At 35.0% G+C, this 26,399-nt stretch overlaps 1 protein-coding gene across 20 annotated transcripts in view; it reads right to left on the reverse strand.

The window, feature by feature from the left end:
* The window catches only part of Trdn (triadin), a 373,213-nt gene that overhangs the window by 116,642 nt on the left and 230,172 nt on the right, over positions 1-26,399 (reverse strand). For 18 of the 20 annotated variants that reach the window (XM_076552516.1, XM_076552525.1, XM_076552513.1 and 15 more), the window contains 5 exons: positions 23,957-23,986; positions 23,086-23,103; positions 19,180-19,212; positions 19,038-19,064; positions 15,695-15,724 (listed from right to left, as the gene is read on the reverse strand). In XM_076552516.1, coding sequence (XP_076408631.1) covers positions 15,695-15,724; positions 19,038-19,064; positions 19,180-19,212; positions 23,086-23,103; positions 23,957-23,986 — 138 coding nt within the window. The remainder of the gene's footprint in view (positions 1-15,694; positions 15,725-19,037; positions 19,065-19,179; positions 19,213-23,085; positions 23,104-23,956; positions 23,987-26,399) is intronic. The other 2 variants (XM_076552518.1, XM_076552517.1) reach the window with 1 other exon arrangement.

Below are 26,399 nucleotides of genomic sequence, written 5' to 3' on the forward strand. Positions count from 1 at the left end.
GCTGTTTACCTAGTTAAACGTCAAAGGAGCAGAAAATTTTCATACAAAATCAGTGCCTCTAGCTGAAGTAACTGTTTTGAGAAAGAATCTTCAGAGAATTTGAACATCTATGAGATGAAGAACTGATGTGGAATTGAGTAATGTCATGACCACCAACCCTATGGAGAGTTGCAAAGAGGAAAACGCAGTTTTAAATGAATAAGTGAGTCTGCTACTGGCTTTACTCATTTTGGAAAGAGAAGTATTTCTTCACTGGGTCCTTCAGAGAGATGCTGCTTCCGGTTGAGAGAACGTGCAGTGTGTTCAATATTCTGCAGTATTCTTGTCAAAGCACCTAACTGGAATTCAGTTAAACCAGAAGTCTAGCTTCCATTTTAATCAAATGCAAAGTGTAGTAAGCACATCAATCAATATTTGAAAGAAGTCATCAGGCAAATAAAAATATCCATTGGTAACTATCCCTGAAGAAAGGGAAAGTGGGAGAGAGTAATGGAGGGAGGAAGGTATGAGTGGTCAGTAAAAAATGAAGGAAGAAAACAAGGAAAAACAAAGATGTGATGGATTTTATCCTTTGATGTATTTGCTTAAAAAACAAAAAAAAAAAACCACCCTGAAGTTTGAATATTTACTTGACAGAAATAAAAAGAAGTAAATTTTAAGGAAACATTCTAACCCCCAAATGGAACGCTTGAATGAGGAAAACATTTAGTTCAAAAGCAAATTAGAATTTCTCTTTCTTTCTTTTTTTTCTTTTTTACTTTCTTTCCTTCTCTCTTTCTTTCTTTCTTTTCTTCTTTTTTTACTCTGCCTTAAAAAATCATCCTTTTTCACAGAAGATTTTTTATTAATTTCCAATATTAGTTAAGAATAAACCGGTTATTAATTAAAATAAATAGATGGAACAAAGTTAAAATTTAGTAATGTATTAATCCATTCTGAAACAATATCATAGAAATCAACCAAGAGAGAAAAAAAGAAGGAAAATGTACAATAGTTTAACAAACATGAATGAAATAAATTTTACTATAAATAAAATTAGATTTTTAAATAAAAGAATATGAAGAACAAAGCAAGAGCCAAATTTGGAGAAAAAAAATGCTCAGAGACTGAGAATGCAGGCACTGATAGTCAGATGCTGAAAACACAAGTTTCTTAAAGGGAGAACAGCTTAAATTTACATGTTTTCCTTAGACTGTTACCCAAATAAAACTTAAAAAATTTTATTTCTTTAGCTAGGCCTACTTGGTGTTTATATATAAAATGCTATCCTTTGGAGGGCTGAGGCTTGAGTTTGAGATCAGCCTGGACTGTATATTGAAAGTCTGTTGAACCAACTAACTAACTAACTAACAAATAAATAAATAAATAAATAAATAAATAAATAAATAAATAAATAAAGGTACACATCATAGTACTATCTCTTTGAAAAGGTTTAGTCTTTCCAGTGGTAATATCAAATTGTCTATTCAATTGGAAGTTTCTTGCTACCCAATGATGATATTATTTTAATGCACATGTTTTAGATACATAGACTTGAAGGCTTTTGAATGAGATTCTAATTTTGATTTTATTTCTTTACCCACTGGTTTCTTTAGTTTTGAGATTAGAATACAGTTAAATTTCTCCCTTCCCTTCCTTTTCTTTCTTCAAACCCTACCATATACCCCTAGCTACTATTCTTCAAGTTCATGGCCTTATATTTTTCATTAATTATTTTTGTATGTGTATACACACTATATATATATATATATATATATATAATCAAATATAGCCCGTTGAGTCCATATAATGTTATGATATATGTATTTATAATGTATGTGTGTATTTAGCATTGATTATTTCTCACTAGCCTATGCTCCCAGAATACTTAGTTAATGAAGACATCTTTTTTAATTAATGCATTAAAATAGCAAGCAAATTAGTATTTATTATTTACTATTTCAAGAACAATGATTGTGTCCAATAAGAAAGTAAATGTGTATATCAAGCACAAAGGAGAAACGGAGAGAAAAAATTTAAAAAAAAACACAGAGGACAAACAGAAGTGAGGTAATTCCTTGCACTCACATTATATAGAAAGAATTAGCTTCTAAGAACTATGTTTCATAGTATGTGTAGAAGACTTTCCAGTACCATGAACACTAGTCGAGTAAGGGTTAAGACTATATGTGTACAGCAGCTTGACTTCTCCACGTTCCATGAGGTGTATAGGTCTTTTCTTCAGCACTGGAAACTTGCAGTCAGTTTGTAGAGGGCAACAAATCATTTTGGCAACAGCCTCGGTTGTTCGTTTGGGATTCCCACAGACCCCTTTGGCCAACAACTGAATTAGATGCTGCCCACTCCTGCTACTGGAAGCTTCATTTGGTAACAAGAGATAGCTAGTTGGGGTTCTGTCTCCTCCCTAATTAGGCAATTTTGTTTAGACTGCCTTCCAATATGCATATAATATATAATTTAAGAAGCTCCTACTGCTCTACGTTTCCATAGTAGTGTCAAATGGCCCTTAATTTTAGCTGTCTCTCCCTGTGCTCGCTCCCCTGTCCCCTTTTTCCATGCCACTTCTTGCTGATGAATGTGTCTATTCCTTTTGTAGTTGTTGCTGTAGCTACCATTGCTTCCATTCTTCACTGATTTCAGCCTCCAGCTTCTTCTTCTTTCTAGTGGGAAGTGGAGAAGAACTGGGAGGGTCAGGGGGGAGGGGAAACTGTGTTCAAAAAGTCTATTTTCAATAGGAGAAAATAAAAAGAGTGATTATGTGGGGGAGGTGTAGGGTTGAATCTGGAAAGAGTAGGAGTGAATATGATCAAAATATTTTGAATGAAAATGGCAGCCTACAGAAATGGGAAAAGATTTTAACCAACTCCATATCTGATAAAGAGCTAATATACAAAGTATGTAAAGAATTCAAGAAACTAGACATCCACAAACCAAACAAACCAATTTAAAAATGGGGTACTGATCACAACAGAGAATTCACAGCAGAGGAATCTCAAATGGCCAACAAGCACTTAAAGAAATGTTCAACAACCTTAGCTGTCAGGGAAATGCAAATCAAAACTCCTTTGAGATTCCATCTTATATTGTGGGATATTTGTACACTATATAAAGATACGTTGCTGTGATTGATGTAATAAAAAGCTGAATGGCCAATAGCTAAGCAAGAGAGTGTAGGCAGGACTTCTGGACAGAGAGACAACTCTGGGAAGAAGAAAGGCAGAGTCCCCAGCCAGACGTGGAGGAATTAGGATAGACAGTACACAGATGAGATAATTAGCCACATTAGATAATGGAAGAATGTTGATTAAAACTATGGGTTAATTTAAGTTATAAGAACTAGTTAGGAACAAGCCTAAGCTAAGACTGAGCTTTCCTAATTAATAATAAGTCTCCATATCATTATTTGTGAGTTGGAAGCCCCCCAAAGAAATCCAACTACAGTCTTATTCGTGTAAGAATAGCTAAGATCAATAACAGAAGTTACACCTAATTCTGGTAAGTATGTGGAGCAAGGGGAAAACTCCTCTGTTACTAGTGGGTGTGCAAACTCATACAGTCATTATGAAAACTCAATATGGCAGTTACTCAGAAAACAGGAATTGATCTACCTCAAAACCCAGCTATACTACTCTTAGGCATATACCTAAAGGATGCCCCATCCTACTACAAAGACACTTGGTCAATTATGTTTATCATTGCTTAATTTATAATAGCCCCAAACTGGAAACAACCTAAATGTCCCTCAGCTAAATAATGGGAAAAGAAAATGTGCTAGATTTATACTGTGGAGTATTACTTAGCTGTTAGAACAAAATGACATCATGAAATTTGCAGGCAGACAGATGGAACTATAAAACAAAAATATCCTGAGTGAGGCAACCCGGACACAGAAAGACACACATGATATATATCATATGTAAGTGGGTATTAGCCATAAGGTAAAGGATAACCATGCTACAATCCACAGACTCTGAGAAGTTAGATTAAAAGGGGAGGGGGCACATGAATATTCCAGGGAAGGAGAAATACAATAGAGTATGTGGGTGAACTTGTGTGGGTGGGGATGGGAACAGAAGGACTCAGGAGGGGGAGGGAGGAATGGGGGAGAAAGTATGGGGAGAGACAACTGGAATAGGTGGGCCTTGAGGGGGCATTGTGGAAACCTAGTGCAGTGGAAACTTCCTGGAACCTATAAGGGTGACCTTAAAGGGACTCTGAGTAATAGAGGATATGAGAGTGAGCCCATGCTCTACACTGCATGGATAGCCAGGAATCTGAAGATGGGTGGCTCAGAGACCTAGTGTATAGCTAAACCAAAATTGACTGACTGACAAAAAAGTCAATGAAATGATTCCTAGTGATATTCTGCTATACTCATAGATTGGTGTCTAGCCCAATTGTCATCTGAGAGGCTTTCTCTGGAAGCTGATGGGAGCAGATGCAGAGACCCATAGTTAAACATTAGGCAGAGCTCAGGAAACTCCTCAGAAGGGAAGGAAGGATTGTACGAGCCAGAAGGGCAAGGACACTAGGAGAACATGGCCTACAGAATCAACAAAGCAGGGCTCATAGGGGCTCACAAAGACTGAAACAACAATCACGGAGCCTGCATGGGTCTATACTTCTGATTACAGAAGATTACACACAATATTACATCTCTCCAGTTGAAGGAGAACCGTAAGGAGTTCATATCAGTGGAAATTTTGCCAATGTCTGACTAACAGTGGGCTTAAGGGGTCTTCAAACTCATCTTGTGGTTATTTCTACAGTATCAAAATAGGTAATTGGCAAAGATACACTTTGAATCTGAAAGAATCATCATGCTGATTCTCTGATCTGTGTTTGGAAAATAGGAGCCACTGGAGCTACATCTGCCAAAGAAAATATTGAACCATATACTATCTCTCATCCCTAGAAAGATTACATCAGTGAGTGTCTTGATTAAGGACTTGAAAAAGGCAGTGATAGTGGTTTCCACCATACCTACCTTTAACTCTATTTATCTTGTACATAGAATGGATGGCAAATGATAGTTGATTATCTTGATCTTCATCAAATAGTGACTCCAATTGAAACTGTTCAACCACATGGGGTTTACTTGCATAAGGAGACTAACATATCTCTTGGTATCTGGTCTGCAGCTATTCATCTTACACATGCTTTTTTTTTTCTTCATACCTGTCTATGAGGCCCACTGTAAGCAATTTGCTTATAGCTGGAAAAGCTAGACAACCTCAAAAACAGAGTAATTCTCTAGTCCTGTATCATAACTTCATAGGTATGTTGCTCCCCCATTCCCTGTATCTTCGACAAAGTGCTACAGTGGTCCATCATGTTGATGATGTCATGTTGACTAGACCAAGTGAACAAGAGAGAGGAACTACTGCTTACTTGTTGGAAAAGCACATGGGTCATGTACATCACTAAAATTCCTGGAGGTCCATAATGTTGGGCGTTTAAATATTTCTTTTAAAGTGAAGGATGAGTTGTTTCACCTGGGACCTGCTACCAACATTTTGAATTCCCCGTTTATCTTTTCATTTATAGTTTTAATGCAAAATTCACCAAGCCTTATTTTATGGTGATTAAACTTTAGGAATAAACAATTCATCTAAGTAAATATATTTTCTGTCTGTCAAGAATCAATAGAAAGCCCTAATCAATTTTTCTTCTCATACCACAGAGTACTTCAAACTTTGTTTGGTGTTAAGGGATGACATTTTCTTTTCTCTACATTTGTTTTAAGAAAGAAAAAGAGTAGATTTGAATTGTACAACTTCAGAGCACACAATTAATGTAAAAGAAACTATAGTTGTCTTTAAATTTATTTATGCATTATTGGAGACAGGGCACGAACACTGTCTAGAGTGTTTGTAGAAGCTAGAGAACAACTCGCATGAGTAGTTTCTCTCCTTCCTCCATGTAAATTCTGGGGATCGAATCCCAGTTGCCAGGCTTTGCTGCAGACAACTCAATCTCCTGTGCAATCCTAATGGACCGCTGTGTCCACTCCTAGATTGTAATGTAATTTAGTTAGGCTTGTGATGAACAGGAAGAGGGAGACATGGTTTGCTTTATTTTCATTGTTTGCTAAATTTTATTATTGTTCTTTTAAACATTCCTTAAGAACCTAAATGCCCCACCTCTCCTTACTCACTAATCATCACTCCAAACGTTTAATATGTCCATTAGCATCTTGGGCAATGAGTATTATCTAAATGTGGAGGATGCCAGGATTTTGGTGAACAGGTGAATTATAGTACACAGTTTCAAAAGTCCCTGATATCATGCTTACATACTGCAATTTAGCCTTGGAATAATAAGATATTATTTTGATGTATTTAATGTAACTAGCCCAAAGGTCACTAGGATTTTAAAGGTACTATTTTAAAATGAGAATGACTAAATTAACAAAGTGCATAAATGTCTTTAGAAGGAATTTGATTAGGTCTTTGGGCATATATGGTAGGAAAATAAGAATGATGTTTTCTCATCAATTATCAGATGATGTGAAATAGTTATTAATAAGTTCACTCTTCCACTACCAAATACTAGAAAAGGTATATTTAGAATTATGTGCAATGATTCCTGTGGCCTCAGCTCCTCTCCCACAGCACATCAGCTCAGCAAAGCCATCTTTTCTCTTTTGTCTTAACCTTCACTCTATGTTATACCCACTGAAACAAACAAAATTTGTAGTAAATCCATGGCTCCTGGACAATACATTATTTTGTTTTAAAATAAAACTTGTCTTGCAATTCAAAGACATCCTATTTTGATTTTTAATGGTATTTGACTATAATTATACTTAATGTCTATTTCCATATGAAGACTGTCAGTCTTAGAAAATATTGGGACCTCTTAGAATTATAACACTTAAGCAAGGTGCTTTCTGTAAAGGGGAATCTGCACTCTGAATAGAACAATAGTTTTTACCGACTGAGGGACAAAGATGAACTTAGATTAGGATGCCACTAGACAGGTGTTTGGCTTTCTGGTAAATATTTCACGTAAAAGATCATTTTAAATTTTTTCTTCTTAGCATTCTAAGCATCCCAAAAGAGGTAAATAAAATATGTCTAAGACTATTTTAGATTATGCTATCTATTTAAAGATATTTAGGAATTAAGAAAGGAATAGAAAAATAATGTTATGATTGCCTCGAAAGGAAAAATCTGCAGGAAATTTAAAAAGTTTTTTTTTCCCATTTTCCCCATGAGAAAGCTATGGTGAAATACTTCCTATTTATGTTGATGTTGAGAAATTTTTTCTTGTATGTATGATATACTCACATTTGTATGTTAAATACAATTCAATGCAGATAAATCTTAATAAGCCCTTGTATCTGACAATCATACTGAAAGTAGATGAAAGCCATGATCACCTAATTTGATATCTTTTCTTCAATATCAACTCAGTAAAGCAAGTTAATTCATTCAAAAAAATTATGTGCAATGCAATGTTATTGCAACACATAAAGTCTGAAGGTGAATTTCGAAAAGAATACTGAAGACTGATCATGGGGATTAGTCATTTTAATGAGGTGGGACCTCATATTATGAATTGCTGGAGGAAAAAGAATTTAAATAAAGTGGTTTATTCAGTGTCATGTATTGATGATTTACTATGGCTTTTTAGTGAGTTTTAATATAAATATAACACCCCGGGTCAGTCATTCGATCACAACAGTAGGTCAGGTAAAAGACAATGAAGATTTGAGTTGTATTGACAAGAGGGTTATGAATGCAAACACATACACAGGCAATATCTAAGGAATAAAAACAGAAATACATTAAGAATATTTGAATAAGCAGGTAGTAGAAATAAAGAGAAAACTCAAAATTGTTTCCAGATTTCTAGTGAAGTAAAGAGTGATTAATGAAAAGCAAGCGGGGAGGAGAGATTAGCCAGTTTGAGTTGAGGAGGGCTGGGTTTGAAGTTGCTTAATTGAACAATTGAGAACACAAGCCTGAAATGAATAGTAAAATCTGAAATGGAGATACGATAGGAATCTTTAGAACATAGGACAGAATTGTGATCTTGGCACATCTACACCATAAGTCAAGGATAGAATATGAAGCTTCAGTTAATAATGGGATCCCTGGTATACCAACAATTAAGTGTGTATGCAGTAAAGGTATACAAAGATTTAAAGAGGTAAAGTTCAAAGACTAGGAAGAGAAATGGTGGACTAAGTTGCCTTAGGAGCACCTCACCAGACACAGGTAAAGTGAAAGTTCCTGTTGAGGACTTTAATTATTCAGAGATTAATGGGTTTCATTGCATTAGCAAGGGAAACACTGTCAGCATTAGCCACATGTGGCATGCCTCTTGGACACCCAGAACTCCTGAGATATACTGTTCCTCACATACATCTTGCAAAGCTTCATTACCTTGCCTTGCTCTATTGCTGAGACCAAAGATGCTCTCATAGATCCTTCTCACATTGCAGAAGTTATCTGTTATTGAAGACTTACTTCTGAAATCACTGCAAAGCAAATCTTTTGATGTTTTCCAGGAAAGAATAAATTTTAAACTGCCATGTCAATTCATCTGAATTTATCTCCCTGTTGGACTTAGGCCTTGAGCTATAGTTTTGCTGAAAACTTTTTACTGAGAGTGAAAATAGAGTAAATATTTTTCCAGTATCTTATTTGCTCGAGAGTAGAACTCTCATATTTTCTTTGAATTAATATACAGTATTGTATCCATAAGCTTATGTTGAATGAAAGTGAAAATAAACAGAAAACTGTAAAATTTAAAAAATGTGTCAAATGATTTAATATCATGTATCTTTAAATAAAGTATTAATGGAAAATAATTCATACAAGCTATCAATTAATACATTATAGCTTACTTACTAAATTGTAGTTGAATTATGATTAACTTTGAAAATTTTATAAATTTTCACATGATCAGCAGATTTCACTCTATAATGTACAGTCCCTTGCTCAAAGTCAACTTGGAAACAAAAACAACCACTAATTCAGTCTTCTTATGCTATTTAATTGTGAGAGATTCTAAGGTAACAAGTGCTGTGGGTGCCTTATTCATAAAAGAAGAATAAGTGCGCTCCATATGAGAGAAAAGGAAATGTGTACACTAGTGAACAGATGAGAAAAATCAGCTTTAGTGTTGTTTTGTAATTTGTCAATTACGTTAAGTCCCTCTCTGAGTTTATGATAACTTTGGAACAATGTGTAATTCTGTTGATTCTTTCATTATGCACCAAGCCAACATGTAGAACCATATTTAAAACAATAATAGAGATACAAGATTAATTAGCAAAGAAGTTGGTTATAATATCTTATGTTTATAAGTAGATTGCTTTTCTGTCATTTGACTCTAAAAATTTACTAAGCAAGCTCATTTCAACAAAAATATTGGCCATGTTATAAATTTATGACATTTTTAGTTGAGAATTCTGATGAGTTCCATAATTAATTATACAGTTTTGATCTCATATCATTATTTATTCTCTATTTACATGGTTGAGTTGAAAATTATGAATGCTTGTATTTATGCCCTAAATACTCAAGGTAAAAATGCCTCAATCCATGCATGAATCCAATGCCAATAGTTTAATATTTGTTTTTTTAATCATCATCACATTCTTTTCCATAATCACTAATTACCCAAAGATGATTATCTGCAATCAACTAACAGAAGAAAAGCATCTACTTTTTTTGGACACAGTGTTGGGTCATTGTTAGCTACAGATTTGAATATGCCTTGCCTTCAACTTCCTTAGTGCCTTCAAATTTATCAATAACCTTCCCTTATTGACAGCATATGAAACCCACATATCCATGCCCAGACTAATGACTTTTTATTATTGACTATTAAAATTTTTAGCCTTTTCATAATACCATGATATCCCTCATTCAGAAAAAAACCCTGCATTTATTTACACCATACAATATTAATAAGCTATGTCAATTTCAGAATATAATACCATATAAAGCCATATTAATTTAGCCTTCTGTCACTTATGGTAAAATTATATCAATTAAACATAATATAATCACCTACATAAAATGACATAAGTATGTATATGTATATATACCAATTCAAAGATATATATCAACTAATAGTAATATATGAAACACATTAATGGATGTGGCACATTAGTTTATGTTTATACATATTATGTTAGAAGGAGCATGTAAATAGGTGTCATGTATATTTTATTAGTTTTCCAATTTTTATGTTTGTTTTATTTTCATACATAGATAAAGTCATTTTTATAAGAATATGTAATGTCATTTTAGTGGAATATGTGCATAAAGGTGCATGCATAGATTTTGGGGACTGTGAATGTATACTGAAGGCTAGGCTTATTAAATATTCCTGTGAGATACATTTAAAGACATTGTTAGAATTACTGATTTCTTTTGAACCTTCCCATTTTACATTTCAAATCATAAACTGCCCTATGTCAACATTTCATGGAATATATTTCTTTTTTTTCTTTCCTTTTTTTTTGTGGTTTTTCGAGACAGGGTTTCTCTGTGTAGCCTTGCACCTTTCCTGGATCTCGCTCTGTAAACCAGGCTGGCCTCGAACTCACAGAGATCCGCCTGGCTCTGCCTCCCGAGTGCTGGGATTAAAGGCGTGCGCCACCACCGCCGGGCCGGAATATATTTCTTAATCTTATATTATTTTCATACAAAATGAACATTTTTATGTGAGTCTTCTTAGCCAAAATGTAATTTATTCAATAATTGATCTTTAATTTATTCAGTTTAAAGTAGTGTGGTGAATCCAAATGCCCTATGAATGACTGAAATCATATTGAATTTAAGCAGTATATTTACAAAAATTTTCAAAATTTCAATTGCAGTTTGGATCTAATTACAAACACTTGTTTATAGCTCTCGAGGACCAAGCCTAACTGCAATAGAAAACTGAACATAAAACCTTGTTAGTGTAGATGTTACCAGTATCATGCAAAGTTTGTTTCTGTACCAGTGAGATAGCAGAATCAGCAGGCAAAGCTTCTCTCACAACACTACACAAACTAAGTTAGAAGCTTCAGGACTGATTAGAGTCATATCAGCCTTTTTTTCAGCTGTGTTTACCCTTTTTGATTGAGGCAACAGCAATCTCTTCTTTGGATCGTTCAGATTCTGCAAATTCAGTTATTCAAAGAATAAGCAATGGATATCAGAGTTTTCAGAATAATAACATATAGTACTATAGCCAGGCAAGAACACAGACAACCAAAACATAAAATGCGTATAGTGTCTGAGGGAGAGAAAAACAAGCTGCAGAGAAGCTGAGCTATAAAACACTGTTTCTCATTTTTGCTTTCTGATAAATTAACCCTATGTAAACTCTCTCCCAAGGCATAACTCAGTGATATCACAATTGTATTCTTAGGTGTAGTAGTGTTGATAGAAAGTGGCTTATCTCACAAAAGAAGATGTTAAAGTATTCATATATAAATCACTTTGAGTGATTTATGAATGTTAGGAAGGAATATGCAAAGCCCTTTGTTCACTCTTTAATTATGTAGATGATGAAGAACAATTGAGCGGGAAAGCTGATAGTGTAAGTGCTGTTAAATATTAGTGACGACTTAATAAATATTCAACTCAGTTGTTGATTCAAGAAATGAGAACTATTTCAAAGACAAAAGTTTTCCAATGGTGGAGTTATCTGAATATCTGGTAAGGAAAATGAGGAAGGTGAACAAAAGATATAATATGGAATGCTATTCCTAGAATAAGGTATTCCATTTTGAAGCAAAAATAGGCAAAGCTTTCTACAATTTGCAGGGTTGGGGAGGGGAATAATGATGTGATAATAAATCTTTGTAATGCTTCCCATCTCATTTTACAAAACTTTCATTATTTGAGTTAGTTCATTATTTTATACTTTTAGTCTTATTAAAATTTGTATATTACTACCACTTGTTACAGTGTCAAGTGGCAAAGATCTTAATTTTGCTATTATAAAATACATTGACTTTAAATTTATGGTTCAGCTTTTTCATATAGAGTTTTAAAAGTCTTCCTGTGTTTCAAGAAATGCCTAAATATTTCCCCATATACATATGTGGTTTTTATTAACTTTTCTCATCTAGCTGATGGCACTTCCTCTAAAAGCCAAAGACCACCTAACACAAGCCTAATGCTAGACATAAGAAGCCCTCTTTTGAACAGTTGCCCAGGGCTGTCTAAAATATTCCCAAAGTGTACAGCCTATCGCTCTTGTCATTGGCTACCACCAGGAGGTGGAAGGTAAATCCCTCTTGCTGAAGACACTATGCACTTCAGAAACAGGATCCAGAACTTGAACTGACTTGAATACCCCATCACTGAAGTCTAGCTCCTATGGTACCAGAAGGTACCATACAAGCCTCCAAACAAGAGAAGTAATCAAGAGTCCCACCCACCTATGATACCTACTAATCACACCAATGACCGACCATCTTGACATGACATCCTTTCAGGTGCAGTAGTGGTACACATACTTTGGTGGTAACCAGTGGATTAATTGGACTTAACTGTACTTAATACCCACTCAACAAAAGGTACTGGTACTGGAAAACCAGCTAACTATTGTGTGGAATCATGGTTACTGCGGGAGAATCTACAAACCCTAATTTACTAAACCAGAATAAGATTATATTCCTTATTTTTTCAGAAATAGTTCAATGGTATTCAAATAAATGTTTAAATATCTTGGTACAAATGCCTCCAAATACTCTTTCAATGATAAATACCTAACTTCAAAATTCTCTTAATCTTCAGTTCTGCATATTGGTTGTTCCAAGATAATTCTGGGGTGTGCATTAGTAGAGGATTGCTCTTGGCTCCACATATCAGGATACTAAAGTGAAATTAGATTGATCAACCTCTGCTTGTTGGGGGAATGTATAATAATATGTTCAGTGGTAAAATCAGAGGATGAAAAATGATTGGTTGTTCATATCTCAAATAAATTTATATAGACAAATTTTCAATTTTGTCTAATCTAAGGTCAATTTCTTGTTCATAACTCAATTTACCAGAGGATAGATTCAGATAATGTGAACTATGTGATATAAGCCTTTGAATTACTCAATTTGGAAAGAATTAAATCTAGCAATGTTTCCAAAGACCTTCAAAGCACTGATGCTTCATGTGACCATTCACAGTAAAATAGAGATGATGCAGTCACATTTTTAGTAACTAATGTGAACATAATGTCTTTTTGAAGATTTGCCATGAATGGTACCACATATGTTACATAATCAGTACTCTCAAATCCCACCTGTTAACTATATTGTCAATCTCATAACTATTATATCCAATGTTCAAGGTAGTATATACATTCAAGTAACTACATGGATGAAGAAATGGGCATTTGGAGACATTTTTGACTTTCACCTGAATGGAAAAAAGAAACAATATCAACTTTCAGAAATTCTAAATATAGGTCTGAAATTTTTGAATCTCCAATACATTCTTCATCACCCTCACCTCATGACATTGTAGGGGTGTTAAGATCCCTTAGTTAGCACTGTGCCATTGAAACCTGGAGAGTTTCTGTTTGTTTTCAAGATCATAGTACTCGTGAGAACCTCCATTTCATACTGATAAGTGTTTCTCCTACAGTGATAATAATTATTCCTCAGGAGCTGGGTAGATGGTTCCTCCCTAAAACTCAGTCTATTTTCCATCTATGAATCAAGTGTTAATGAAAAATAATTTTCCATTAGTTTTTCTTCTATCAATCTCACCTTTCCTTTTAAATACAATGCCATCATACTGAATCACAAACATACCTGATTTGTGTTAATTTTCTTATATATCTAACTGTTTTACATACTTTTATGATTTAAAATAACATACCACAGATATTCCAGCACTACCTACAAACTGCACAACACAATATTGGCAAGTAAAAGCCTTTTTAAAAGTATCCATAAATTATGTATCTTTCTCCTTAATATTAACATTGTAGTTGTTGGTTGTCTATAGTAACTGTGTAAAATCGGTTGCTTTATTATTTCAATACCAAAAAGGCCAACTCCTATATATATAAATGTTTAATCGTAATTATATTAGATAATGTAAATAATCAAGGGCTTATGAATCATTTTAAGTTAATTTTGTAGCGAAGAATAATATTCATGTCAAGTTCAATGGTCTCAATCTCACAAAGGGTTGGATACTCCTTTTAAACTTTAAATGATTTGGCAAACTAGTTTACTAGTTTACTGCAAAAGATGCTTAGGTCTTTAAAATGTGATTGGACAGTACTGCACAGATGGACATAATTCCAGGTTTTATTCTTGTAGATGAATATTTTTAACTGTATATAACATTTCCTAGTGAGAAATGTAAATTTTCTGAGTAATTTTCAATCTAAAGTTTTCTATGAGTGATGCAAAATTATCAGTTTCACTTTGTGCATTTTCTTGATTATGCATTCCCGTGGCTTAGCATACTGAACAGTCTATAATTCCAAGTTCCAGTTAGCCTTACATTCAACTTCAAACTCACTGTTTTGCATGAACATATAAACAGAATTAAAGGTCATGGAAAACTTTTTTTTATTTTTTTAAGATTGTGTGTTTGTATGTCCTCATGGTTTGGGATGCTTATTGATGGCAGGAGAAGACACTGAATGCCCTGAAACTAGAGTTATAAGCAACCATAAGCCAACATGGGTGTTGGGAACTGATCTCAAGAACTCACATCTTCTGGAAGAGCAGCAAGTGATCTTAGCTGCTGAGTCATCTCTCTAACCCTAAACTACTCTCTTTTTAATATCTCTATTATTTGAATATCTTTGTGAACAACTGAAATTGCAATGTCCTATTTTTTTTAAAATTATATCAAGCTATCTAATGTGTTTCAATTATTCTGTGATATATAGGTCAATGATATACTGTTTTAAAAACCAAAACATTAAATAAAACATAGGACTCCTTTGTTTATCAGCACTAGGTTCAATATGAATGCACCTTTAACTCAAAACAAAAACATAAATGTATTCTACAGTATGTGCAGCATATATTTTGCCATTAATCTTATATATAAAGCATATGGAAGTTAGTATTTTTTCTGAAAGCAAATTCCTGATATTCATTTATAACAGTACTGAAATAACTGTATTTCATCAGATTAAAAAAATAATAAGAAACAAATCAGCATTTCTCTCTAAGAATGTTATAAGTTCTGCCACTGATGCATCTGTCATGAGAAGTTACCAGAAAATTTTCCTAATCTAAGGATATAAACACTAAGAAAAATGAAACTCTACAAAGGAAATTTTAATAAAACTTTAGGAAGGCTGTATTCCATTGAAAATTCAACTTTCATGATAGACAAATTACATGGCTTAGTAGCTTGATCAAGTAATTAATCATTGGGATCCTTAAATAATTAATCAGGAAATGCTTAAGAAAATGTAACTTGCTAATTCTATGAGATGCAGAAAACATATGTGACTGAATACAGAAATTATGATCTACACATTACAAAGCCAGATGACACACAGAGAAACCCTCTCTCGAAAAACAAACAAACAAAAAAAGCCAATTGAGTTATCTTGCATATTATTTCACCATAACAATTAATCATATAGAAACACGGACAGATGAGACTCACAAAATCAGTATTGACAAGGTCGACAGGAGAAAATACAAGTGCGTTAGCTGCTAAAATATGCTCCTCTTATCAATATTTGTTCAACGTACTTGTTTTCCCGTGTTTTTCATCACTTGGAGCTGTAATGACAAGAGAAAATCAATGCTTCAATAATTAGCAGTCTACTTTTATTTAAAATAACTGAGGTTTAGTTGTTTGGAAGATTGCAAGTATAGCATTGGAAACTGAGGAAAATGGATCTGAGGAGAAAATGTAGCTTTGTAATTTTTTTTTCTTTTGCTCTGCTCTAAAGTGAATTTCAAAGCCTAAAGATTTGGGAGGCAATAGAAGGTAAGTTCACACATCCTTCAGCACTTACTCATGTTCTCGTTACTCCACTTTCAAAAATTATCAAAGGGCCTGATTGCTTCCATGTTTAGGCAAATGTATTTTCCCATGTCTGTAAGATTGCCCCCAAAAGCGTAATTTTTTAAACAAATTATCCAGTAATTCCACTTTATTTATTTATTTATCTATTTATTTATTTTATCCTCCCTCCTCTCCTCCTATCCCCTCCCCCCTTCTCCTCATCTCCCTCTCTCAATTCACTCCTCCATTCTTTCTGTGCAGAAATCAGTAGGCCTCACATGTGTATCAACAAAGCATGGCATACACAGTTGCAGTAAGACTAAGCACCTCCCCTGTATTAAGGCTGGGCAAGGCTATCAAGTATGAGGGATAGATTCCCAACATTAGGGACAGCCTCTGCTCCCATTGTTAGGAGTCCCACAAGTAGACCAGGCTACACAACTGTCGCATATATGTAGAGGGCCTAGGTTGGTCCCATGTAGACTGTCTGGTTGTTGGTTCAGACTCTGTGAGCCATATTAATTGTTTCTGTGGGTTTTCTTGTGGTGTCCTTGTCCCTTCTGGCTCCTACAATTCTTCCTCCCTCTCTTCAGCAGGATTCCCCAAGCTCAGGGCTAATGTTTGGCTTTAGGGTCTCTGCATCTGTTTCTATCAGCTACTGGATGAAGGCTCTCTGATGACAATAGAGTCGTCACCAATCTGATAACAGGAGAGGGCCAGTTCAGGCTACATATCCACTGTTGTTAGGAGTCTTAGCTGGGGTCGTCTTTGTAGATTCATGGGTATTTCCCACTTTCTAAATAGTCAGGCATGTTAGTGAATGCCTTTAATCCCAGGACTTGGGAGGCAAAAGCAGGAGCATTTCTGTGAGTCTGAGGCTGGCCTTGTATACATAGTGAATTCCTGGACAGACAGACTTATATAGAAAGACCTTGTCTCTAAAATCAAAGCAAAACAAAACAAAAATGCCTGAGTATTATTAAGTTGGTGCACTATATTCACACATTGAGATGTTCATACACTGATTACAAAAAATTAGACTATTGTAGTTAGTGATACTACATGGCAGTGATACTGATCCATTGAAATTGCTCCTATCAATACTTGTGAATACTTCTGCATGTTTTCCATATTTTATACTCTATTTTAGGCTTCCACATATGTACATAAATATGAGTGTTGTTATCTTATTGTGGAAACACACTCCTGGATAAATAGGCTCCACTCTATAATGTAGATAATACATCCCTTTTCTGAGTTGTAGTAGCTTGACTGTTAATGTGAAATAATGAAATATGCTATTATTTTATCTCTTAAATTATGTGACTAAAATTACTCAGTTTTTATACTTTATAACCAATTATTATTCTATTTCATGTTCTTCTCTTCAACTATTAAACTCTTGTCAAGTGCCCATTGTGTATCTGGAATCAAAGCAGGCATTTTTGAGAATAAAGAGCTAAATGCCATCTGTATTTTCTAACTTCTGATGATTTAAAGCCCCCAAAAGAAAAGGGAATTATATCAGCATATTAAAATCTATGATAACAGAAAGAAAGTAATACTATTGAAGTACTGAAAAGATGTCTAAGCAGATTTTGTTCATACGGGAGGTATTACAAAGTCGGTCAAAGAATGAGAAATGTAGGTTCGAACAGCTATCGCAAAGAGTTATAGATATACTCTACATTAGCTGTATTCACTTGGCTACTGACATAATGCTAAATGAATGTTGTTTCATTTTAGATACAATTTAATGTGTTAGGAGCATCTGAAAGAAAATAATTGAGGTGATGTTTGACTGCACACATGCACACCCCCTGCACATAAACATGTCTTCACACCTACACTCTCCATAGGTTACAGCCTGCACAAACATGTACACTCTCATCTTGTACACACATACACACACACACACACACACACACACACACACACACGGGGCAGGGGGGAGGGAAGAAGAGGAAGGGGGGACAGAGAGACAGACAGAGAGAGAGTACAAAAGCCTCAGTTATGTTATTTGAAAAGTGTTCACAAAGAAAAAGCTATAGGTAGTGTTTGAGGCAAGATCAAATAAAAGTATTTCAGGAATTTTCATTTGAAATGCCTTGCCAAAACTGGTTAAATTTTAGAAAATTGTAAGGAAATGATTTTATATGCACATTAACTGTACTTTTAGTCTCAGTTGTTTTATTTGTCTGGTTGATTGGTTTTAATTTCAATTTTCAAATCATAGAGTGTTGCTGTATTGAGAGAAACACCCAGAGCAGTCAAAAAAAATGTTAAGTAACATTATGAATAGGGAGAGAGTATTTTCTGGAGTTGAAAATTCAAAAGTAAAACAATGTGAGGCACATTCACAGAAATGTTTTATTTTTATTTTCTCTTGTTTGCTTTAATCAAAAGTATATCTATAAAACAGTGCTTGTGATGGACATTGCTGATCATCAGCTTCTCAGACTCTAGAACCAGTGAGGAGATGAGCCTCTGAGCATGTGTGAGAGATTATCTAAACCAGATAAATGGAGGAGGGAAAGCCCACGCTAGGTGTGAGAATCCATGAGCTGTGGTCCTGGGCTGAATTAAAGGAGAAAACAAGCTAGACTCAGCAGTTATTACTCTCTCCATACCGGCCATGGATATGATGTAACTTACTGCATTGAGCTCCTTTGTGTCGATGAACTCTAGCCTTGAACTGTGAGATAAATAAATCCTCCCTAAATTGCTTTTGTCTGGGTGTCTTTCCAACAATACTGATTCTCAGACATTGTCTAAATGTGTGCAAGGGGATCTTACCAAGATGTATTCTGACTTTGTCGGTCTGGGGTGAGGCCAGACTCTGGTACTACCAACCTCTCAGAGGATCTGATACTGCTACCTCATAGACACACGTTGAGCAACAAGAGAAGAACACAGCATTAGATTTCCCTCCTCTCAAATTATGTTGATATTGATTCTGTCAAGAGCCTAGAAAACAGACAGTGAGATGGACAGATTTCCTGCCTCAACCTGGCATTGCCTTTACAACCCTGTCTCAGGCTTGCCTCCTGGTAAAATTAATCGAGCTGCACCAGTCTCACTCACCCGGATGTTCCTTTTTTGGTGACTTTGCTGTGTGAAACAAGAAAAGAATGGGGAAGAATCAACAATCTGTCCATTAAAATTCAGTATTCAAGTAGCAATTAAATAATTTTTTAAAAAAATAGGAAAACATTAAAATAATTACCTGGTTCTATGGGCTTTTCTTTCTTTTCCTGTTCTAAAACATATTATCATTGTTAATATTATTATACTTTAAAGTGTTCTAAATAAGATTTTTAATGTAAACAAACATGCATTGCTGATGCTAGACCACAGGAACTTACAAATGTCACAAAAGGATTACTATCTCGCCCTCAGGATAACCCTTTCTCCCTAGTTCATTGAGCATGTTCTCCTAGCATAGCAACGAAATATTCTGAGCATTAGAGATTTTCTTTCTGAAGTAGAAATGAGAAAAAAAATAATACAGATTCCTTAAGGATGGAACACATTAAGCTTACTCTTATTATATAATGACATGAATTAAAGCTTGGATATAAAGTAAGTGCCAAGTAATAATTATTATGGTTGATTTAAAATAAGTTAGAGAAAGTTGAGTCTGGGTCCATATTATATGCACTTCCTCTGCCGAGTATTTTCTTAGGTATGTATTTGTGGCATTAAGGACTTTGATGAGAAGATTGAAGCACTAAGATCAAGTAAGAGGACTGATGGGGGCAAACACACTCTTGTTTGCAGGACACCTGTCACACGAGCATCCTCTTTATGTGGCACTTCCTTCAGACCCCCTCACTCACATTGTATGAGAAACAGGCATGACTCTAAATTGAAGGTAACACTGACCTGTTAATGAGGACTATTTTTCTGGGAAGTTCAGGCAATAATCTGATAGGAAATGCTATTGTTTATGTACCTATTCTTATTTTGACTTGCCAACTTGTCAGTTTAATGAAAAGAAGATCCTCGAGCAATGGTAACATATAGGCCAAGTGAAGGACAGAAAGACAGAGATTCCTTAACATTTTATCTAATGAGTACAATCCAGAGATAGGGATATGTTTACACTCAAATAATTCAATAAACCAAATTTTAGGACAAAATTGTGTCACAGAATATTCTCTGGCCAATGCATCAAAGGATCCATGTGCAATTTCTTTTTCATCAAGCCAGTACTGATGTACATAGTTTATGCAACTTATTCTACTCTGGCACAGTTGTTAGCAGTAAATAAAACAAATAGTTTGACCAAGTGTTGAAAGCAAAATAAAGTGTGGCTTAGCTAAAACTAAACCTACTGAAGACATTCCTAAAAGTCCAAATGACAATTAACTAGGCATGATGTTTATTTTTACTTCCTTTCAACATATGTTCATTTTAATTTTATGTATTCAAGTGCTTTGCCACTATGTGTGAATGCATACTGTGTATGTCATGTGCCAAAAGGGGCATCAGAGCCTCTGGAACTAGAGGTACAGACAGGTGTGGGTGCTGGGAACCAAACCTTGGTCCTCTGAAAAAGCAGCAAGTGTTCTTAATCAATAAGCCATCTGTTCAGCTCCTGGGCATATTGTTTAATTAGCAGCTGAGTAATTAATTGAAATATTTAAAGATATTTATATTTATAAAGTGATGACAGTGAAACAATTATTGGAAGTAATTTTTTGCATTTGTTAAAATCAAACACTGGCTATGTGTGATATCCAAAGACAAAATAAAAACTCTCCCTTCTTACAAATGTATGTATACATACACAAATACAGATAAGTACTTGTCTCAACCTTTAATGCTACATAAGAAAACACATTCATAAGTGTGTATTGTATGGTGTATTTCAGGATATAATTATCCAACCACCTTAAAATATAAATCAGTTTACCTCTAAATTCTAGAGGGACTGACAAACCCTGACTCTGGTTGACTGTGGTGATACATTATGTACCCTAATAAAGCTTGCATGAGGATCAAAGGACAGAGCCAGCCACTAGATTAGACATAGGACAGGCAGTACTGGGAAGCACACACGCCTTTAATCCCAGGAAGTGACAGCAGGGTGGAGAAAGGGATATAAAGCATGGAGAATCAGGAACTAAAACAGTTCAGCTGAGATCCTTTCAGGTGAGGACTCAGAGGCTTTCAGTCTGAGGATTTATGGAGTTGATGAGGTAATAGGTTGTGGCTGTGGTTTGCTCTGCTTCTCTGATCTTTCTGCTTTCATCCCATTATCTGGCACTGTTTGTTTTTTTTTTTTTTAATTAAAAGACCATCTAAGATTCAAACAACAGTTGACTATTTGGGATATTTGAATTTTAGTTTTATTATACATTTTACACTAAAAATATCAAGACTATAAGATTTTATAAAATATTAATATACTCCTTGTCCTCTTTTTCTCATCATAGTTTAATTTTAGCCTATAAGGAGAAAAATCTTTTAAATTATGATAACTAAATTAATTTGAAACTAAACATGAGATTAAAGTATATAATTGAATAGAGCTAACTTAAATACAAAAATTCAAATCAAACAAATTAAAAGACTCAATAATATTAATAAAGAGAAAGTCTACTCCACAAAGCAGAAACAGCAGGTTAATTTGAATGTGATTATAATAGTTATTTTTAAGGACATAATTTCTTCTCCAACTACTACCCAAGTCACAATCTACAGTCCTTCTCATGAGTTGGGTTGTAAGTGAACATCTGAAAAGGAATGTTTATTCACTAAATACATCAGTGCCCTGAAGATTGCCAAGGAGATGTGGTATGTCTGCAGAAACTTTTAAATCACATAAACGGCAACAAAGTGAAGGCCATATATAAATAAATAGATCAAAATAATATGTATGTATATATTTGCACTTTTCAAAATTGTGTTGAATGATTTATTATGATACTTAAGAATTGGGTCCCTAACAATTTTATTCCAATGACTTTATAATTTTTGTAGGGAGATGGAATATGACCATGCCAAAATATTTGTAGATTACAAGAAGAAATATAATAAGGAATACCTGGAAAACAACAGCTACTGAGTGTTTTCTAAGAATGAGCACTGACTAGATCACAATATTAAATATATCATATATATGTGTATATAATTTAGTAGCATTTTCAAATTTCTGATTGCTTCCATGTTCATGCAGGTGCATTGGTTTATGGTGTGTTTTCGGTATCCTTGGGCCAGATTTCATGGCAGCTGTATACACTCATCAATCCAGGCCTGAAGGAACATATACTTCTCTACAGATAAATTGCTCCCTCTGGCTGCTTTGTAGCATAATTTCTTTCCACAGGACATTTAGAGCAGTTTTTATGACAGAAGGTTTCAGTGTCCTAACTTTGGGTACAACCAAAACATGCATCATTTTTTAAGTTGATGTATATTTTAAAGCAGAATTTTTAAATGCCAATGGAATCATACCTCTACATTCCTAGAAGTGTGTTCATTTTAATGGCTGAGTCAAGTTACATTGCCCCTTAGTTTATAATTGTTAAGCATACCTTACTTTTGCAAAATACAAACCTGGAGGCATATCGCTTTACTGAACTGCTGGCAAGCAATCTCAACAGTGTGCTGAATAATTCTGGGTGATCCTTAAGAAATGGATCCCTAGCAATTTTATTACAAAGATCTTATAATGTTTGCAGGTAGATGGAATGTGAGCATGCCAAGGTATTTGTAGATTACAAGAAGATAATAGGGAAGAGCCTTGAAAACAACTCCCACTGAGTGTTTTCTAAGAATGGAAGGGGAACTAGATGACAACACTAAACTAACACAAATATATTATATCGTGGGTATCACTGCAATGCACTTATAGTAGAAAATTACAGGTTTATTAGCTGTCTGTGTGAGTGAGAATGATTGCTATAGTTTCTGTGATACTCTGACCTCCATTTTACAGATACTCAAGTATGCCAAAAATCAGTAAATAATATAAAACCCTAAAATAAACAAATAAAAATAAAAACAGATGCACATGCATTCAACACAAAAATCTGAAATATAAATACACCAGCGCTAGCAGGCCGGTTATATAGCAAGAGCGGCAACATGTTTGCACAAACAGACTTTGCATGCATTTCCTTACTTTTCCCCTTGGGTTGTTCTGTTGAAAGGAAAAGAAGCAGGGGACCATTGCTCTTAAAAGATTTTAAGATACATTTACCACAAAAACAATGGCTAGAGTGCAGTTTCCCCAACCCACCTCCCCATTACTTTTCCTTTTGAATTTCACAGTGAGTCTTGCTTTCAGATATCACTAATTACCCCAGGTAGGTCTATAACTTAATTGACAGAAACATCATTCAACAACGAAGTGGTCGAGAATTATTCTGCTTAACAATTTGAGCTATTTATGCCTGGTAGTCTTTTTAACACTTGTGAGTAATATCATATATATATATATAATTTCTGAAGGCAGAGGCTATATTTTCCAAATGGTCATGATTGCAGTCAAGAGAAAGAGTCAAGAAAAAGAAGGTATGTTTCAATTCATAACATGTTACTGGGTTGAAAAGGTACTGAATTTACTAAATTTGTGTATCAGATATGTAACATTACTCAGTATCATAAAATAATATCTTTGAAAAAGTTCATGATAGGTAAATATAAGGAATAATAATAAAAATTATTATTATTATTAATTATTGATGTTTTGTTTTTGCTAGAGATTGAGCATGGAGTCTTCCACATGGTAGACAAATGTGTTGTCCCTAAGCTACAGCTCCAGACCCTTTATTTTTGTCACAAATACTTGGAGTGGCAATATTGTCAAAGATCTCTCTTACTTGCCCCCATGCACTCGCTCTCTTCCTTTTCCCCTTTTCTATTCCGTACACAGATTTTTCTTCAAGGTGCATCTTTTAGGTGTAAAATGCTGTTTACAGGCTCATCAAAGTACCAAGAAGGAGCCCCTCACACACACCCAAATCAGAAAGTATTTAAAGTATTTCTTGTACCTTCCGGAGCTTTTTTCGTTTTCTTGGAATCTGAAAATGCAAAGATAAATTATTGATACTGTAGATAGGATTAAATTAACAGCTGAATGGTTAAAAACAAAATTTTCATAACCTCAAAAATATTTTTAGTATTATTTTTCAATTTTTTAAATAACATTTACATACACAGTTTCCCCTCTCTCCTCTCTTCCCATTCTCTCCCTCCTGCTTCCAATCTTCCCCCTTCCCCTTCCATTCAGAAAAGGGCAGGCCTCCCATGGGCTTGAACAAAGCATGACACATCAAGTTCAGGCTGGATTCAGCTCCTCCCCCCCCCCCCCCCGGATAAAGGCTGGGCAGGGTAATCCAGTATGGGGGAACAGGTTCCCCAAAGCCAGCTAAGCACCAGGGACAGGTCCTGATCTCACTGCTAGGAGCCTTGCAAAGAGACCAAGGTATATACCTGTCACACATGCAGAGGGCCTAGCTCGGTCCCATGTAGGCTCCCTAACTGTTGGTCCAGAGTCCATGAGCTCCCATAAGCTCAGGTCAGCTGTCTCTGTGGGTTCCTCTACCATGAACCCCCAATCATGGCTCTGGGATTAGCTCTCGGAGTCTTGCAGAGGAAGAGGAGGAGGGATATGAAGTGAGAGGATCAAACTTATTACAGAAAGGAGAAATATCCTGAAGCCTTAAAACAATTGCATTTTGGTAGGAGGAAAAGGAGCAGTTAGCTCTGTTCAGATGATACACTACTAAAGTCATGCATGACAGATGATTTTATATGTAATATCGACAGCAGCTTTGCATCAAGTACAGGAAGGAAGAGCATGAGTATGTAGGGTGACACCCTCACCATGGTGCCCTAGTAACCTTGTATATAGTCACTAGCTATACATGCTAAGGTGCCCACTGCACTGAACTGAATCTTAGCAGGATGCCTTAAAACATAGCCTCATGGAAGGCTAGGGAGGAGCTGATGGGACCAATACCCCAGTGTCCCTTCATCTCTGCCACGTGACTGTGAAGACATTTTCTCACCTCCGCCTCAGTCTCCTAGCCATGGATCCTAGGAAGAGAACACTAGCTCACAAAACATATTGCCATAGGATGGAACTGGCTTCTATGGAAGTGATTCAGAACTGTTTTCTGACATTAATACCTCACCTCAATTTGATGTGGGAGAAAGACACCATGAGGCAGGCACCCTCAGCTAGTTTTAATTTTTATATCTATGGAAGTAATATATTGTCTCGGTCTCAGAGGGCTTCCCATGCCTGACCCCTGGAATTATTCAGTCTTTGGGTTTGGGTTTGGGTTTGCCACATGGTTGTTTGCCTGACAGCAAGAATGGAAAGCAATTGTGAGAGTGGGCTTGAGGACTTTAATTTCAGGTTAGGGTGGGTAGCGTACATTCTGCAGTCATGGTAGAATCATTCAGTATTTTAGACAGCTAATGATTTAAACGTTTTAATTAATGCAGTTTAATATTTTAGAATAAATAAGTATTATAGGCAGGGTATTTATTTCTGTTACAGTCTCACACATTTTAATTTCCGGGATCCTTTAAATGCCTAACAATCATTAAGGACCACAGACAGCTTCTATTTATGTTTTAATTGATGTTCATAACTTTAAAAAGTAAGCTGAGAACATTTCAAACATACTTATGATTTATTTAAATAATAAATCTGTTACAATGAACATTAATAACACACTTTATGGCATATTTAATTCTTTTGACAAAAATAGTGAGATGGATGACTATACATTTTATGTTTCTGTGAATCTTGTTAACATCTGGCCTAATTAGATGACAGTTGAATTGATTTGTCTGCTTAGCCACTTAGTCTGTTTCAAAGTCACACATCTTTTAGCTTCTGGGAAATTCTAGTAAACATTCATGTGAGAAAGAAAAAGAAGAACATAAAATGCATTTATATTTTTAGTATGATGCTTTTGTGTTGAGGGACTAGAAAGGTCTCAGGGACTCTCTGGAGTCACTGAACACTATAAAAATATCTACTTCTTAGAAGTCATCACCCTGGTTGACCTGAGCAACTGGTGAGACCATTATGAGATCACACTGGCCATATAAGCAGCAACTATATTGCTGAAGACTGTACTCTAGATTAAAGTTTTAATTTATTTAGGAAGAATGAAGTAAAAGAGAGGCCAATGAGACTGAAATGTATGAAAGACTAAATGTCAGGATCCAGTGGAAAACTGCAACATTGATTACCATATAGTAGAGTTTTAGAGTTCACTGGGAGAATGTTTTACTTTTTTTAACAATTGAATTTCCAGGGGAAATTCTAAGTATCACATGGTGGATTTGGAGAATTTCTTAAGAAAAGTGATTTGAGGTTTGTTAGCCAGGCAAAAACAAAACTAGAAAATGTCCTAGATGCATAACAATGGGTGAGCAGCGATCATTCAGCTTTAATACATGAAATTATAATGT

This window comes from Peromyscus maniculatus, chromosome 16 (assembly GCF_049852395.1).
Source record: "Peromyscus maniculatus bairdii isolate BWxNUB_F1_BW_parent chromosome 16, HU_Pman_BW_mat_3.1, whole genome shotgun sequence".
NCBI lineage: Eukaryota > Metazoa > Chordata > Mammalia > Rodentia > Cricetidae > Peromyscus > Peromyscus maniculatus.